The sequence below is a fragment of the Myotis myotis genome, unplaced genomic scaffold (assembly GCF_014108235.1).
Source record: "Myotis myotis isolate mMyoMyo1 unplaced genomic scaffold, mMyoMyo1.p scaffold_m19_p_7, whole genome shotgun sequence".
Lineage (NCBI taxonomy): Eukaryota > Metazoa > Chordata > Mammalia > Chiroptera > Vespertilionidae > Myotis > Myotis myotis.
Window position 1 is genome coordinate 49,473,443 of NW_023416379.1, and position 12,687 is coordinate 49,486,129.

A 12,687-nucleotide genomic window follows, 5' to 3' on the forward strand; every position below is an offset into this window, starting at 1 on the left:
GAATTGGGTTTGGGACTTGTGATATCTCTCCTACCAGTAGAGTCTTTGTCTCATACAAATGTTCACCATTCCTCCGCAGAAAACACTCTGTGTCCAGTCAAGGGTTAGTTTCAGGTACCACCTTTGGCACAGTATAGAATTCCACCCTTAGTCAGCGGAGAGTACCCACAGCTTTGTAATTTTACAACTAGGGGAAACTCTGTTTCTAAATAAATTTGACACACAATAGAGTGTTTATAGAGAAACTCCTATTGTTTAGACCTTGTCTTAGACTTCCTTGAGAGCAGCCAGGCAAATTTTGATATAATTTATTTTTTTCATTAATCAGGGCAGAAAACTAGGTTCAAAGTGGTCTCTAAAATGTTCTTCATGCTAGAGAATTTTAGGAACTTCACAAGATCCTTAAGAATTCAGAATTGTCAAATCTGGGAGAAGACTCGATCCCAAGCTGGCACTGTTCGGGGTAAAAGACTTAGGGAGTTAAGTGGGTGGAAAGCAAGGAAGAGAGAATCTGTGAACTATCTGAGTTCCTCAGATATTTAATTTTTTAAAATTGAAGAGCATTTTTCTGCAATATAATTCACCTTCTAAGGAGCCTTTGGGGTCCCTTCAGTTACTGTGGCCTTTGTAGACTGAAATAGGTTATAGAACATAATAAATTTTTATGAAGGTCTTCAGTAGGCTGACATAGGTACAGGAAGGATGAAAGTATCACTTATATTAATTATATATGCAATTGTATAGAAATAAATATATAATTATATATATATAATTATATATGTATATATGTCTATAATTATATATGTATATAATTTCATAATTACCTCATTCTTATTCACTATGGACTTGATTGGTCAGGACACCCAGAGATTGTGGTGCCCCCTAGTGGTCATTGAATTATCACAGATCTCCTTGACAATGTAAACATCCACTAGGTTTGAAGAGTAAAACATCTTTTTGAGAGCAATGAGAAACCATGAAAGCATATACAAGTAATTTGCATAATTTAACTAGTTCTTCCTATGGATACTGGTGACTTACCAAAAAGAATGTAAGTAATGGAAAGGTATCACCTCCCACACAAAATCAAATGTAAAAAAAATCTGAAGAGTATTGAAGGTGTGCTAAGGGATTTTTGAATAGAATGTGCAACATTTTCTGCTATATTAGTAGTTCTTTTAATATTAGTCAGAAAATAAACTTTATTTTACTTATTATTTTTGAATATTTTAAGTAATTAGAAAATTTCAGATTGACAAATTAGCAATATTCAACCGGACTCCTGTAATTTTGATATAAATTGTATTTTTATTTGTTAAGCTGTTTTATGTTCATTGTAGTTAAAGAATTATAATTGTAGGCTTTGAAACATTACAGTTTATCTGACCTCACAAAAACTAATGAACTTCTACAAAGGCACAAAACATAGTCTTGACTTATAATTTAATTTCTGACCTCTGCCTTTCTTTATCTAGCTACATCTAAGCTTAGAAGAATAAATTAAGTTATTACTTTTTAAAAATGAGCTTAGTTTATATAAACTTTTTACAATGGACTGCAAATAAATATTTTACATACGCTACATAAACCATACCAATGTAAATATGTAAGTGATTTTTCTGCACAGTAGAAAGGTTGTTTACATTTTGACTGAAATCACAAATAGAGAACCCACTTTTCTGTTAACTGAGACATGCATTTCTTTTCTGTTTATAATCAGTTTCTTCTGCACAGTACCTTTTCTAATTTCCCCCTTTTCTGTGATGAACTTCTATTTTCATATTTACCAGCTGTGAATGCATTTAAAAGTAAATGCAAAAGTAGTAGGTTCAGAAACAGCCCTTTGATTTCATTGTTGCTGTTGTTAACTAGTTTGGCACCTTAGATTTGTAACATAGTAAAGTCTCAGGCTGTTCCTTACTGTAAATGCTCCTTTTCTACACACACACACACACACACACACACACACACACACAAAGGCTTTCATTTGAAAATTCATGGAACTTATTTTCTGAAGTCTTTATAATTTACTACTAAGTATTTCTCTTTTAAAATTACAGAATGTCTCCTAGGGAAAAATAGTGTGATAAATGTTAATATTGAAGCAAATTAACAGAAAATAACTTCTGTACTTTCATTTGATATGTCTTGAATTTATACATTTATTTTCATATATGTACAGGTATGTGTGATTATTAGTATTAGATAAAAATAACATGGTACATAAAATTGGGTAATTATCTTTGAATCTGAAAGTAAGCATTTTTAATCTTTCTACTATAAATTTATGATAGATGTTTCAAAGGAGGAGATCTAAATGGGAATATTAAGGTTTCAATCTCCTTTTTCCATTTATTTAAAATTAGCTAAATATGTGTAGGTTACTCAACATCAATTGCATTGTACAATGAATATATAAAAATTAAGAAATAGTTTTCAAAATCTCTGCTTTGACTCACATCTGTTGGCTATATACACCATTTGGTGTTGCTCTGGAAAAATGACTTCTTGTCTAACTTTTATTTTATATACACACACACATTTTCAGTACACCTTACAATTTGCTTTAGAGACAATTTGCAAAAGTCATAAATATGAAGCTAAAATAAACCATTTTAAATGTTATATAAAGTAACTATTCAATGTTATTTTAAAATATGAAAGTTTTATAAACTGATTATTTTTTTATTTCAATGGCTTCATGTACAAATAGGTGTATTTGCTTTGCTACCAGTCAAGTACAGTCTAATACCAATTTATATACTAAAATATATATTCATATATTTTTAATCAATATTCTCTTCTTGACTAATTCATTCACTTTTGTTTAAATGCCATGACATCTTTATCAATGTGCCTAGATACCAAAGAAGAAAAAGAAGAAAGAGGAGGAGGAGGAGGAGGAGGAGGAGGAGGAGGAGGAGGAGGAGGAGGAGGAGGAAGAGAAGGAGGAGGAAGAGGTGGAGGACAAGAAGAGAGGGTTGGTAAACTTAAAATGAGTATCGCTGTGCAGCTCTGCAGAGAAAACTGTCAGCGGCCTGGCACATGTGCATTTAATGTGAAGCCTCTTGTGTCTAAGAATAAAAGCAAGCCCCCATGTCTGACACAGAGAAGGGATACAATAAGGCAGCTTCCTATACCACCTACACTCATCCGAGAGAAGGATGTTACTTCTTTGGTTTCCTGGTTTAATGGAAAGGTATTTGTATTCACATCACTGAGTATTAGTCATTCAATAGATGAAAGGACTATTTTAAACTTTAAAGGCTACCTTGGTGTCATTCTAAGAAGTGGGGATGAGGCCCTGGGGAAAGTGTTGAAATCCTGGAGAATTATTTTAACTATTACAAGTGGTTTAATATTTGTGAGTTTGTGGTTTTGAGATTAATAGTTTTATAGACTCTGTGTGGGGCTTTATGTTTTTAATTCTAATATTTTACCTTACAATTTTTACTCTTAAAGCATCTGTTTGTATAAATACCACTTGATCTTCTCTGTAACAAGTGTACTCTACATGTTTTTGGTCTCTTTTCAAAGTTAATCTATTAAGCAGTTTATATTGCCTTTAAAAGACACCTGGGATGCTTTTATATATCATTCCTAAAATATTTAATAGGCATAATGGCTAGGAAAAAGTAACATTTAAGGAAAAAAAAAAAACCCCTACAGAACAAAAGAGAAGTTAGAGCTGAGGGAAATTTCATTTCTTTCTTTTCGTAATTGCATTAGGCAAGTAAAAGCTATAGGAGACAACTTACCATAAAAAAAAAAAAAAAAAATCTGGGGATCTGTCGTCTCTGAAAACTCTGTTAAAAATACCAGAAATAACTGGATTTACTTTATATTTCCAGATAGAAAGACAGGAAAAGTTTAGAGTCTTAGGTGAGATCAAACTTTTTGCTTATCACAAATAAAGATAAATCACGAATGTCAGATTTTCTTTTAAAAGAAAGAGATACAGAACAAGAAGAAAATGAATCTGATCTTAAACGTGTGATCAGGTTACGTTAGTGACCTTTGAAATGGATGATTTGACAATTGATGTTTTAAAGTTCTTCCTCATTATATTACTCACCTCTTGAATTGCAAAGAGTCCAAAACTGCCTAAGGTTAAACCGATTTCTCTCTACACAGCCGTCAGCGACATTTTGGTTGGATAAATTCAACTGGAGATGTTGGTTACACAGCTTATTCTGTTTCCCTTTGAGAGATAATTATTGAATAATTATAGGAAAGTAGTTGCTATTTGCAAAAGACGTTTTACTTTACGAATTTAATGCGTAGTAGCATTCTAGCATTCTTTAAAATTCAATGTAAGTTTTGCAGCGAAATGGGAAACCGTCAAAATGGGGAAATCCAAAGAAAACCTCAGAAAATTATAAACATGTAAAAAAAAAAAAAAAGATACGGAACCATCTGAAGGTTCTCTCTTAATGTCTTACTTCACCCAACCAACTATTGTGAAAAGATTGGGCGGGGTGAGAGGGACACATAAAACAAAAGACTTCCTTGCTACACTCCCCTTTCCTCTGTGTCTTTTGCCAGAGTTTGTTGCAAACTCTTGGAAACACTGTTTGAACATAATACATGTGGTTACTTTTATTCTTCCGGAGACTGTGCTGGGTGGTGCCTAGAGCTGACTGCCGTTGGCGTAACCAAAAGAGAAGTAGAAACCTTTCAAGAAAGGAAAAGAACAAAGTTATCCGACCCGCGGAGGTTGTAACAACAAAAAAAGTAAAAGGCACTTTACTTAAAGGCGCAGCTCATTTGACTGTCCCGGCTGCGTGCCTTGTAGCGGACACATCGCTTGCACTGCTTCTGGTTCCTACAAGGGGCAGAGGAGACACGCTCTACAGGGGGCTGTAGGCTGGAAGCGTTATTCTCGGAAGGGTTCGGCTCCGTGAAAGCTGCGGTTGCTACAAGCTGAGTGGCCAAGGCAGCACGCACCTCGGCTGCCATCCACGTCCTCCCGCCAGAGCATCCAGCACCGGCAGGGAGCCCAGAACCTGGAGGGAATCCTGGACCCGCAATCGGACTCCGCTCGCCGCCGATTGGTCCGCTCCCCGAACCCCGCCCCCGTGGCCGGGGCGGCCGTTTCGCGGAGACCCGCCCCTCAGCCCTGGGAATCGCAGCCTGGCAGGCCGGCTGCGCCTGCCACTCAGCCCGAGTGGCTGAGGCTCTCGGCTCGGAGCCCCGCCCCCGCCCCCCTAATTGATATTATGGGAGTGTGGAGCAAGCGGCGGGTCTGCAGTCGGAGACTTGCAGGCAGTGAATACGGTGCGAACGATCAGGAGGGGGAATTTTTTTTAAAAGCTCAACGTGGAGCCGCCGCCTGGAGATCGAGAAGGGGAATCGATGCAAGAAGAGCAATAAAAATAAGAACCCACTCGGAGCAAACAGCATTTTAAAAAGCTGCGACTCAACTGAAACCTAAAATAAAACCTGCTCCTGCACCATGGTTTTTCAAACTCGGAACCCTTCGTGGATTATTTTATGCTACATCTGGCTGCTCCGTTTTGCACACACCGGGGAGGCGCAAGCTGTAAAGGAAGGTAAGGTGATGGAAAAGCAAAGTTTGTTCTGACTTATTTATTTAGCTGTCTACCTGGGCGAGCCGACTAGTCCGGGGGGCTGCCGGCCGCGCCTCCGGCGCCTGGCGACCCTCCCCCGCTAGCTCCCTGCCCCCTCACCGCTCCGGCTGCCCCGGGTGGCCGGGGGCGCTGCTCCCAGCCTCCTGCTGCCCCGCGTCCCGGGCTGTCGGCCCGACCCGAGCGGGATTTTTCGCGGGCAGTCTGGAGGGCGTGAGCAGCAGCAGAGGGCGGCGGGATGGGGCTTGGGGGCCGGTCGGCGTGCTCATTCTCGAAGACCCGGAGCGGGTCAGATCTCTTTCTCGAGCCCTCTCCCCTTCCTCCTCTCTGGGTTTGCCTCCGGTGGGTTAGGCTGCGGCCGGAGTTGGTGGGAGACTGGAGAGTGCAGCCTGCAGTGTCCCGGGCAGCCCGCCAGCGAGCAGCTCCAGTCCGGAGCCTTCCTAGAGGGACCGTGACTTGTGTGAGCTCCGAGGGCTCGGGTTACTAATGAAGTGCTCACTGCGTCGGAGGAGGAGACGCGGGCCTGCGGTTGGCGCTCGGCCGCCTGCGCGGAACAATAACGCCGAGGAGGTGCAGCCGACCCGGGGCGCGCTCCCCGCGGCCGCGGATGTCTCCATCCAGCGCGCGCCACGCGCAGACCCAGGCGGCCCGGGGCAGCCGGAGCCCAGATGTCTCGGCCGGGCCGGGAGGCAGGGGCCAGGCTGGGGCTGTGCGCCTGGTAATATGCTGCCGACTAGGCGACCGAAAGTCCCCCAACGTCTGCCCCAAGTCCGGCAGTTGAGTCCGAGTGGTCAAACCGAGCGAAAGACCTGGACCCCGAGGGCTAGCTGTGGATGGAGAGAGCAGGTTTCATTTGGGCACCAGATACGCATGTATGTGTTGTTATTATTATTATTATTTTCTTTTCCTTTGAACCACTGACAAGGTAAAATACCTTTCGGTGCCTGTAGTTGGAGCTGGGGAAAATAAATCCTGTCAATGGAAATTTTGCCTTGCTCCAAGCATTGTCACTATTTAGCACCACCCGCCCCCCTCCGCCCCCGCCCCCCCCCCCCCCCGGTCTTCTAGGCTGTAAGTCTAAGGTTGATTTCACGATATTTAAAAGCAGAATACTAATAATTACTTGTTTCTGAAGTGTGGAGAATGGAGGAATCTGATACCAGATTTAGGTCGTGGTGGAGATGGTGGGGCTACCTACATGTCGGTTCTCCCTTTATCTATCCTTGAAAACTTAGCGATTTAGTGCTGGCGGTCCCCCCAATTCTCTTCGTGCACCCCTCTTCGCTCATTCAAACCGACGTCTTGCCCTCCTTCTTGGTCCAGCCTGACCTTCTGACCCCAGTTGCCACATCTGCAACCTGTGTTGACTCTGAGCCCATTCAGAGGAATTTTGAGAAAACCTTGGACTCCGAAGTGTCCGTTACGCGTTTGCAGCTGAACTGACATCTACTAGAAATTCACACCCAGGCACGCCGACACCCACATTTCTACTCCCATGATGTTAGCGACTAGGAGCCTCCAATCCGTGTCCCGATTCCCCCGGAATAGGAATAGCAGGAGCGGCGGAAAAGTTTGCTCGGCGGCGGCTGAGCCGGGCGCGCGAGCCCGGGCAGACCCCGGCCTGAGTTGCGCTATAAATAACTGCATCACTAGGGGGAGAGGTTCCCGCAGCCAGCTCGCTCGCTCGCTCGCCTTTCTCTTCTGGGTGCAGGGTACGTGGGAAGGATTCTGATTCTAGGAGGCTGAATTGTTTAAACGCAGAAGTGAAATATTTAAAAGGTGGGCGGGGTGGCAGATGAGCCCGGCTTCTCGGTGGCGACGCTCCCAGCGCGCAGCGGCGATCCGGAGCTGCGACCGCCCTGCCAGCCCAAAGGCCCGGCCGGGGCACTCGCTGGCGGGCGCTGGAAAGGCAGTGCTCGGCCTCCAGGGTGGGTGGGGTGGTTGGAAAAAGATGAGGGATCTCCCCCCCCCCGCCCGCCCCCTTCCTCCACTTTCCCCGAACACTTTCTCTCGGGGCGATCGGTTCCCGCTATTGAGAGCGCGGGTCTAAAGAGTCTGAAGGTTGGAGGTGAAGTGCAGCTGCTGTGTTTCCTCTTGGTAAAAGCTGCCGCCGCCGCTGCATCCTCAGAGGAGACGCTTCCCGAAGCCTCTCTCCTCCTCCCGTCTCCGTCTCCGGCAGGAGCCAGGGCGCCACCGGCTCCCTGGAGTGCCCAGGTCTGGCAGTGGAGTAATGGATGCGCTGCGCGCGGGCGCGCCCGTCTGGCAGCCCCCGCCCCGCCCCGCCGGCGGCCCCGCCCTGCCCCGCCGCCCGCCGCTGCCCGCCCGGCCTGAGGCAGCCTCCGCCAGGGCGCGCCCGCCCCGCTCCCCTCGCCCGCTCCCCGCCGCCGGATGCGGGAGGGCGCGGAGTCCCCGAGCCCGGTCTGAGCGCCCCAGGTCCCGATCGGCGCCGGGCTGCCCTCCGCGGGCGTGGAGGATGCGCCGGTGCTCGGAGCCGGGAGGCTGGAGCGCGCGCTTGCGGGTGGATCCAGAGAGGAGATGGCAGCGAGCGAGACCCGCTAATCACTTTAGAGCTGCTTCTGATCCCACGCGCAAGGGCCACTGTTTGTTTCTGTTGACTTCTCAACTTGTTTCCCATCGCCACCCCGAGCCACCCCAGTCTGTGTTGAGGGGGAACGCAATGACAGTAAACAGACCACAATGCCTATTTTGCTCTCAGAAATGACCCAAGGAGGTCACCTGGGTTTAAAATCCAATTGTCTCTTGTCAGTACAAAAGACCAAAAAAATAATAAAAATAAAATAAATTATCTCAAGAGTGCGTGGCACCTGCGTTGTTTCCTTCAGCTTTGTCTCCATTGTCGAGGACAAAAACAAAATAAAATTTACTTCATATAAATTCACTAATCCAACGATTTTTTAATGCTCAAAGTGCAAAGTACAACTTGTATTTTTAAAGTGTGTTTTTCCCCCTCCTCATCTGGAAGAGAGTCAAGTGTTTGTGACCGAAGTTTGCTCTGTCATGGTCTCCCGGACAGTCTTAAGTGCAAAACCTTTTTGAAAAGAAGTGTCTCTGTATCCATTTATATCTACTTTTTTCAGTTACAGAGAATAACCTTGACTGGCATGGGGGAATTGAACACATAATCAATGCGTTCTGTTTTCCAAGCATGACACATTTCCATTTCCTTTAAAATACATTTTTTCCTCTAGTGATTATTTAAAAGTTCTTATAACCAACCATATTTTATTAAAGTCCAAATTTTAACATTTTGTTGAAGTTGGATGTTAACCATATTTGCACATTCATGGTTACATTCACTGTTATTTGTGGACAAATTGATACCTTTGTTAAAATGCTCTAGAGTAAAAAATAATTTTAAAGAGAAAAACTCAGGTTACAAACCAGTTTGAACAAACAGTGAATGCTTTAGGAGAGTAATTGTCTTAAAATGCAATAAAATGTATAAAATTGGAAGTATGACTTATGCCATTTGAATATGTTGTATTAATAATATCAGGAGCATTTGTTACATTTATATTTTAATTTAATTTAATTTAATTATGATTTTTTGATAGCATAAAAGTAGAATACAACTTTTAAAAAGAAAATCAGAAAAATAGTCAAGTCAGAGTTCAAATATACCATTTTGAGAATTAGCTAATGCTTTGAAACCTTTGGAAATTAAAGTAAAATGGAAATATTGAAAACAGATGTTTAACTAACTCAAAACCATACCTTGAAAATAATAGTTTATTTTTCTCAGGATAACATTTCTTAATACAGATTTTAGTCATATTCATCTTGTATATGTATGTGAAAGACACTGCATGTGAAGAGTTTTAATAAACTGCAATTCTCAAAAAGTGCTAGGAAATACTGATGGCAAAATACTATAAATTAATGACTATCTTAAGAGTAAAGTAGAATTACACTTTATTACATTCAGGTTATCATGTTTCACAGAATTTGGAAGGCTCAAGAGTTTACAAATTCTTTATAATATATAATTTCTAGAAAAACAATACATCACATAGCAATTTTTACTCTACTTTTTTTTTTACTTTTGAGTTTTTAAGTTTATTTTAATATTTTAATCAAAAATACCAAATATAAGATGGTATTTTAATATATTTTCTCCCACAGTGGAGTAATATACCTGTATCAGGTAGGTAGGTATTCATTTGACCATTCATTTATATAAAAACTATTTCTATATCTTAAGTCATAAAGTGATAATTATATAAAATTAGGTTCACTTTAATAACTTACAAATGTGTTGAAGTTTTTCATGTAACGTTTGGAAATAAAACTTTCTTTTTCAGTACTACTGCTGGATTCTAAAGCACAACAAACAGAGTTGGAATGGATTTCCTCTCCACCAAATGGGGTAAGTGCTTCTCCTCATGAAATATCACCCTTCATTTTTTAAGTAAGACTCAAAAACTTTCCTCTCCATAGTGGAATTATTCACATTCTTTAAATTTAAACAATTTCAATTCCAAATATCGTATTCAATATTTTGTTCTGTTTGTCATGAGACATTTAATTTTTTAAGTAAAGAAGAAGGTATACTTAGTGCTTGGGGACATGGATTTAAAAACATCCTATAGTCTTTTGAGTTCTTATTGTTAGTGGTATCCTACCTCAGGTTTCAGGCTATAAATGCTAACTAATTACAGGGAACAATCCTTTCACAAACTCATTTAAACCACTCTAGTTGTTTTATACTTCTTTAGTATAATAGCCTGGTAGGTTGTGTATAGTTCTTTAAAACAGTATGCAATCTGTTTTTCCTCTTTTAAAACAGTTTTAGCATCATTCAAAAGGTACCTGAAAAGGTAGCCAAAAATGTAATATGCTCAATATTTTAGCATAGTTTGCTATGAGATATTATTTGGATGCTCCAAGTTTATATCATATGCTATCTGTTGTTATTAATCAGAAGTGATGGCAGAGCATGCACTTACTACAGTGAAATCTGTTACAGTAAGTATGAGTGAAAGCAGTCACACAAAAATCTAGGAAAACATATGTAACCTCTCACCCCCAATTTTTGACCATTATGGCTTATATATCAGGAAAAATCTATTCTTTCTTAAATTTAGGTCAATGTCTTTGTTCTTCAGTTTTTTTAATTGTGAGAGAGATCACATACTTCATCCCTTATTAAAGAAGAGGGCTTCAAGAAAGGAAAGTATACCCTATTGTTACCTGAGTTAATCTTTGACATGGAATCAAAGAGCATGAAGTGAGGATATAAAAAGTATAACAAAATTTTGCAAAGAGAAGAACAAAAGTCCGAAAGGTATTTTTGAGTATAAGAACATCATAAGATCAATGTCATGAAGTGGAAGGCAGTTTCAGAATGCAAAATGTGAATGATGAAAATATATTTAAAATATTCAGATTTTTCATTCGGTTAATATTTGAGAGATTGCATAATATCATATTGTAGTTTTCTGTATTAGGGAAAATAAGTTATGAAAAGTGTCAAATATTTTACATATTAAGTAAAAAATGTATGTAAAGTTTGAGGTGCAGTACTTTTCTTGCAAGTGGAAGTTTTCCATGAGTAAAATAATATATGTTATAGGAAGACATTCACAATAAAAAAATGAAACACCTTTCTTGCCAATGACAGATGTAGCCTATTTTCTGCCATCCATCAATTAAAACAAATAGAGATAGTGGGTGGTTTTTTATCTCTACGGAGAAGTAAACTGATATATGATTGTAGTATTTCATCCATGTAATCCGTGAAATGATAAATTATGACTGTCTGTTATCTTGGACTCAAATGGGCATTCTGTCAGTTCAAAATACCTGAGTAACAGTTAGCCCTACATATCTGAGGGATTAAACAGATAATATTAGAAAATGAAGATTGATAGTGTTTTTTTCTTTGTATATGAAATGGGTTAACTTACATGTGATTAAATATCTAACTGGAAATAAATTGTTATTAAGACACAAGCTTCTAGAAAACATTTTTATAAGCAAACCATAAAAGCACATTATCTGAATTAAGACTTCTTTCCCAAGGTGTCATTTGTAGAAATCCCTGCAGTTTATCAGAAAGTGAGATAAAAAAAAAAAAAAGACAAGAGTTGCGTTAAATTCATTTACATCATGTCACTATTTGTTATCTATACATAGTTGTCTTGAAATTTTCCCCTCAGCAACAAATTTTTAAATAAAAATGAAAATGAACTGGGATTCATAGGTTAGTAAAACCAATGGTTTCATTGATAGAACAAAATAATGTAATTTTTCTTAAAGTTAGAAAGAGCAACTTGCAAGATTTTTTCCTTTATAATAATTAGCCTTGGTTTCTGCAAACTGGGAAATTATTAAAAACAGCACATTTATCTTTGGAGCTTCTGTTATTGTAGTAGATACCATTACCAGTTTTATTTCTTTTACTAATTTCAGTCTAATTTAGAGACAAAAACCTACCTGTCTCAATGAAGGAACTTGGGTATATTTGGCTGTCATTCATATTATAAGCAACTAATGGAAACAAAGGGAAAATATGCCCACCACTAACTACTCACAAACTGCAGTTGTGTTGATATGGGTTCTTTGCTGTAGTCGAGGACCTTGGGTGATTTGTGTAATAAAATTGTAGCCGTTATATAACATCACACAAGAAATTGCTGAATTACAGTAAATTTCTACTTTGTGAGTTTTGTTAGTTTTCTAAGAAACACTTCTAAAAGTAGATATTAACACTTTATAAAGCATTTAAATAAATGATTCTAGATCAAGTTTTACAGATAAAACTCATTAGCACATGCTTATTAGTTTATTTTCCCCCTGCTTTTTCTTGAAACTAAGGTTTAAATATTGCATGATATGTGACTTTGAACTTTAATACAAATATATACAAATATATTTTTATATTTGCCATTTCACATTGGTGAAATGAATAAAAGTAGATGAGAATTTCACTAATGAGACAGCATATATATGAAGTGGATAATTTTGTAATGATGATATGAAAGGATATAAGTGTTATTTTAGGCATTTTAGGCTATTTTAGGGGAAATTAATTGTTAATAGTGATATAGATGATATTATCCATGGTTTAATAATCTTT

General features: G+C 39.8%; 1 protein-coding gene across 3 annotated transcripts in view; it reads left to right on the plus strand.

Moving 5' to 3' along the window:
* Nucleotides 1-5,238: 5,238 nt before the first annotated feature.
* Nucleotides 5,239-12,687, plus strand: part of EPHA7 (EPH receptor A7) — a 172,637-nt gene continuing 165,188 nt past the window's right edge. For all 3 annotated transcript variants that reach the window (XM_036317996.1, XM_036317997.1, XM_036317998.1), the window contains exons 1-2: nt 5,239-5,552; nt 9,911-9,975. In XM_036317996.1, the coding sequence (XP_036173889.1) occupies nt 5,456-5,552; nt 9,911-9,975 (162 nt within the window). In that variant the 5' untranslated portion in view covers nt 5,239-5,455. The remainder of the gene's footprint in view (nt 5,553-9,910; nt 9,976-12,687) is intronic.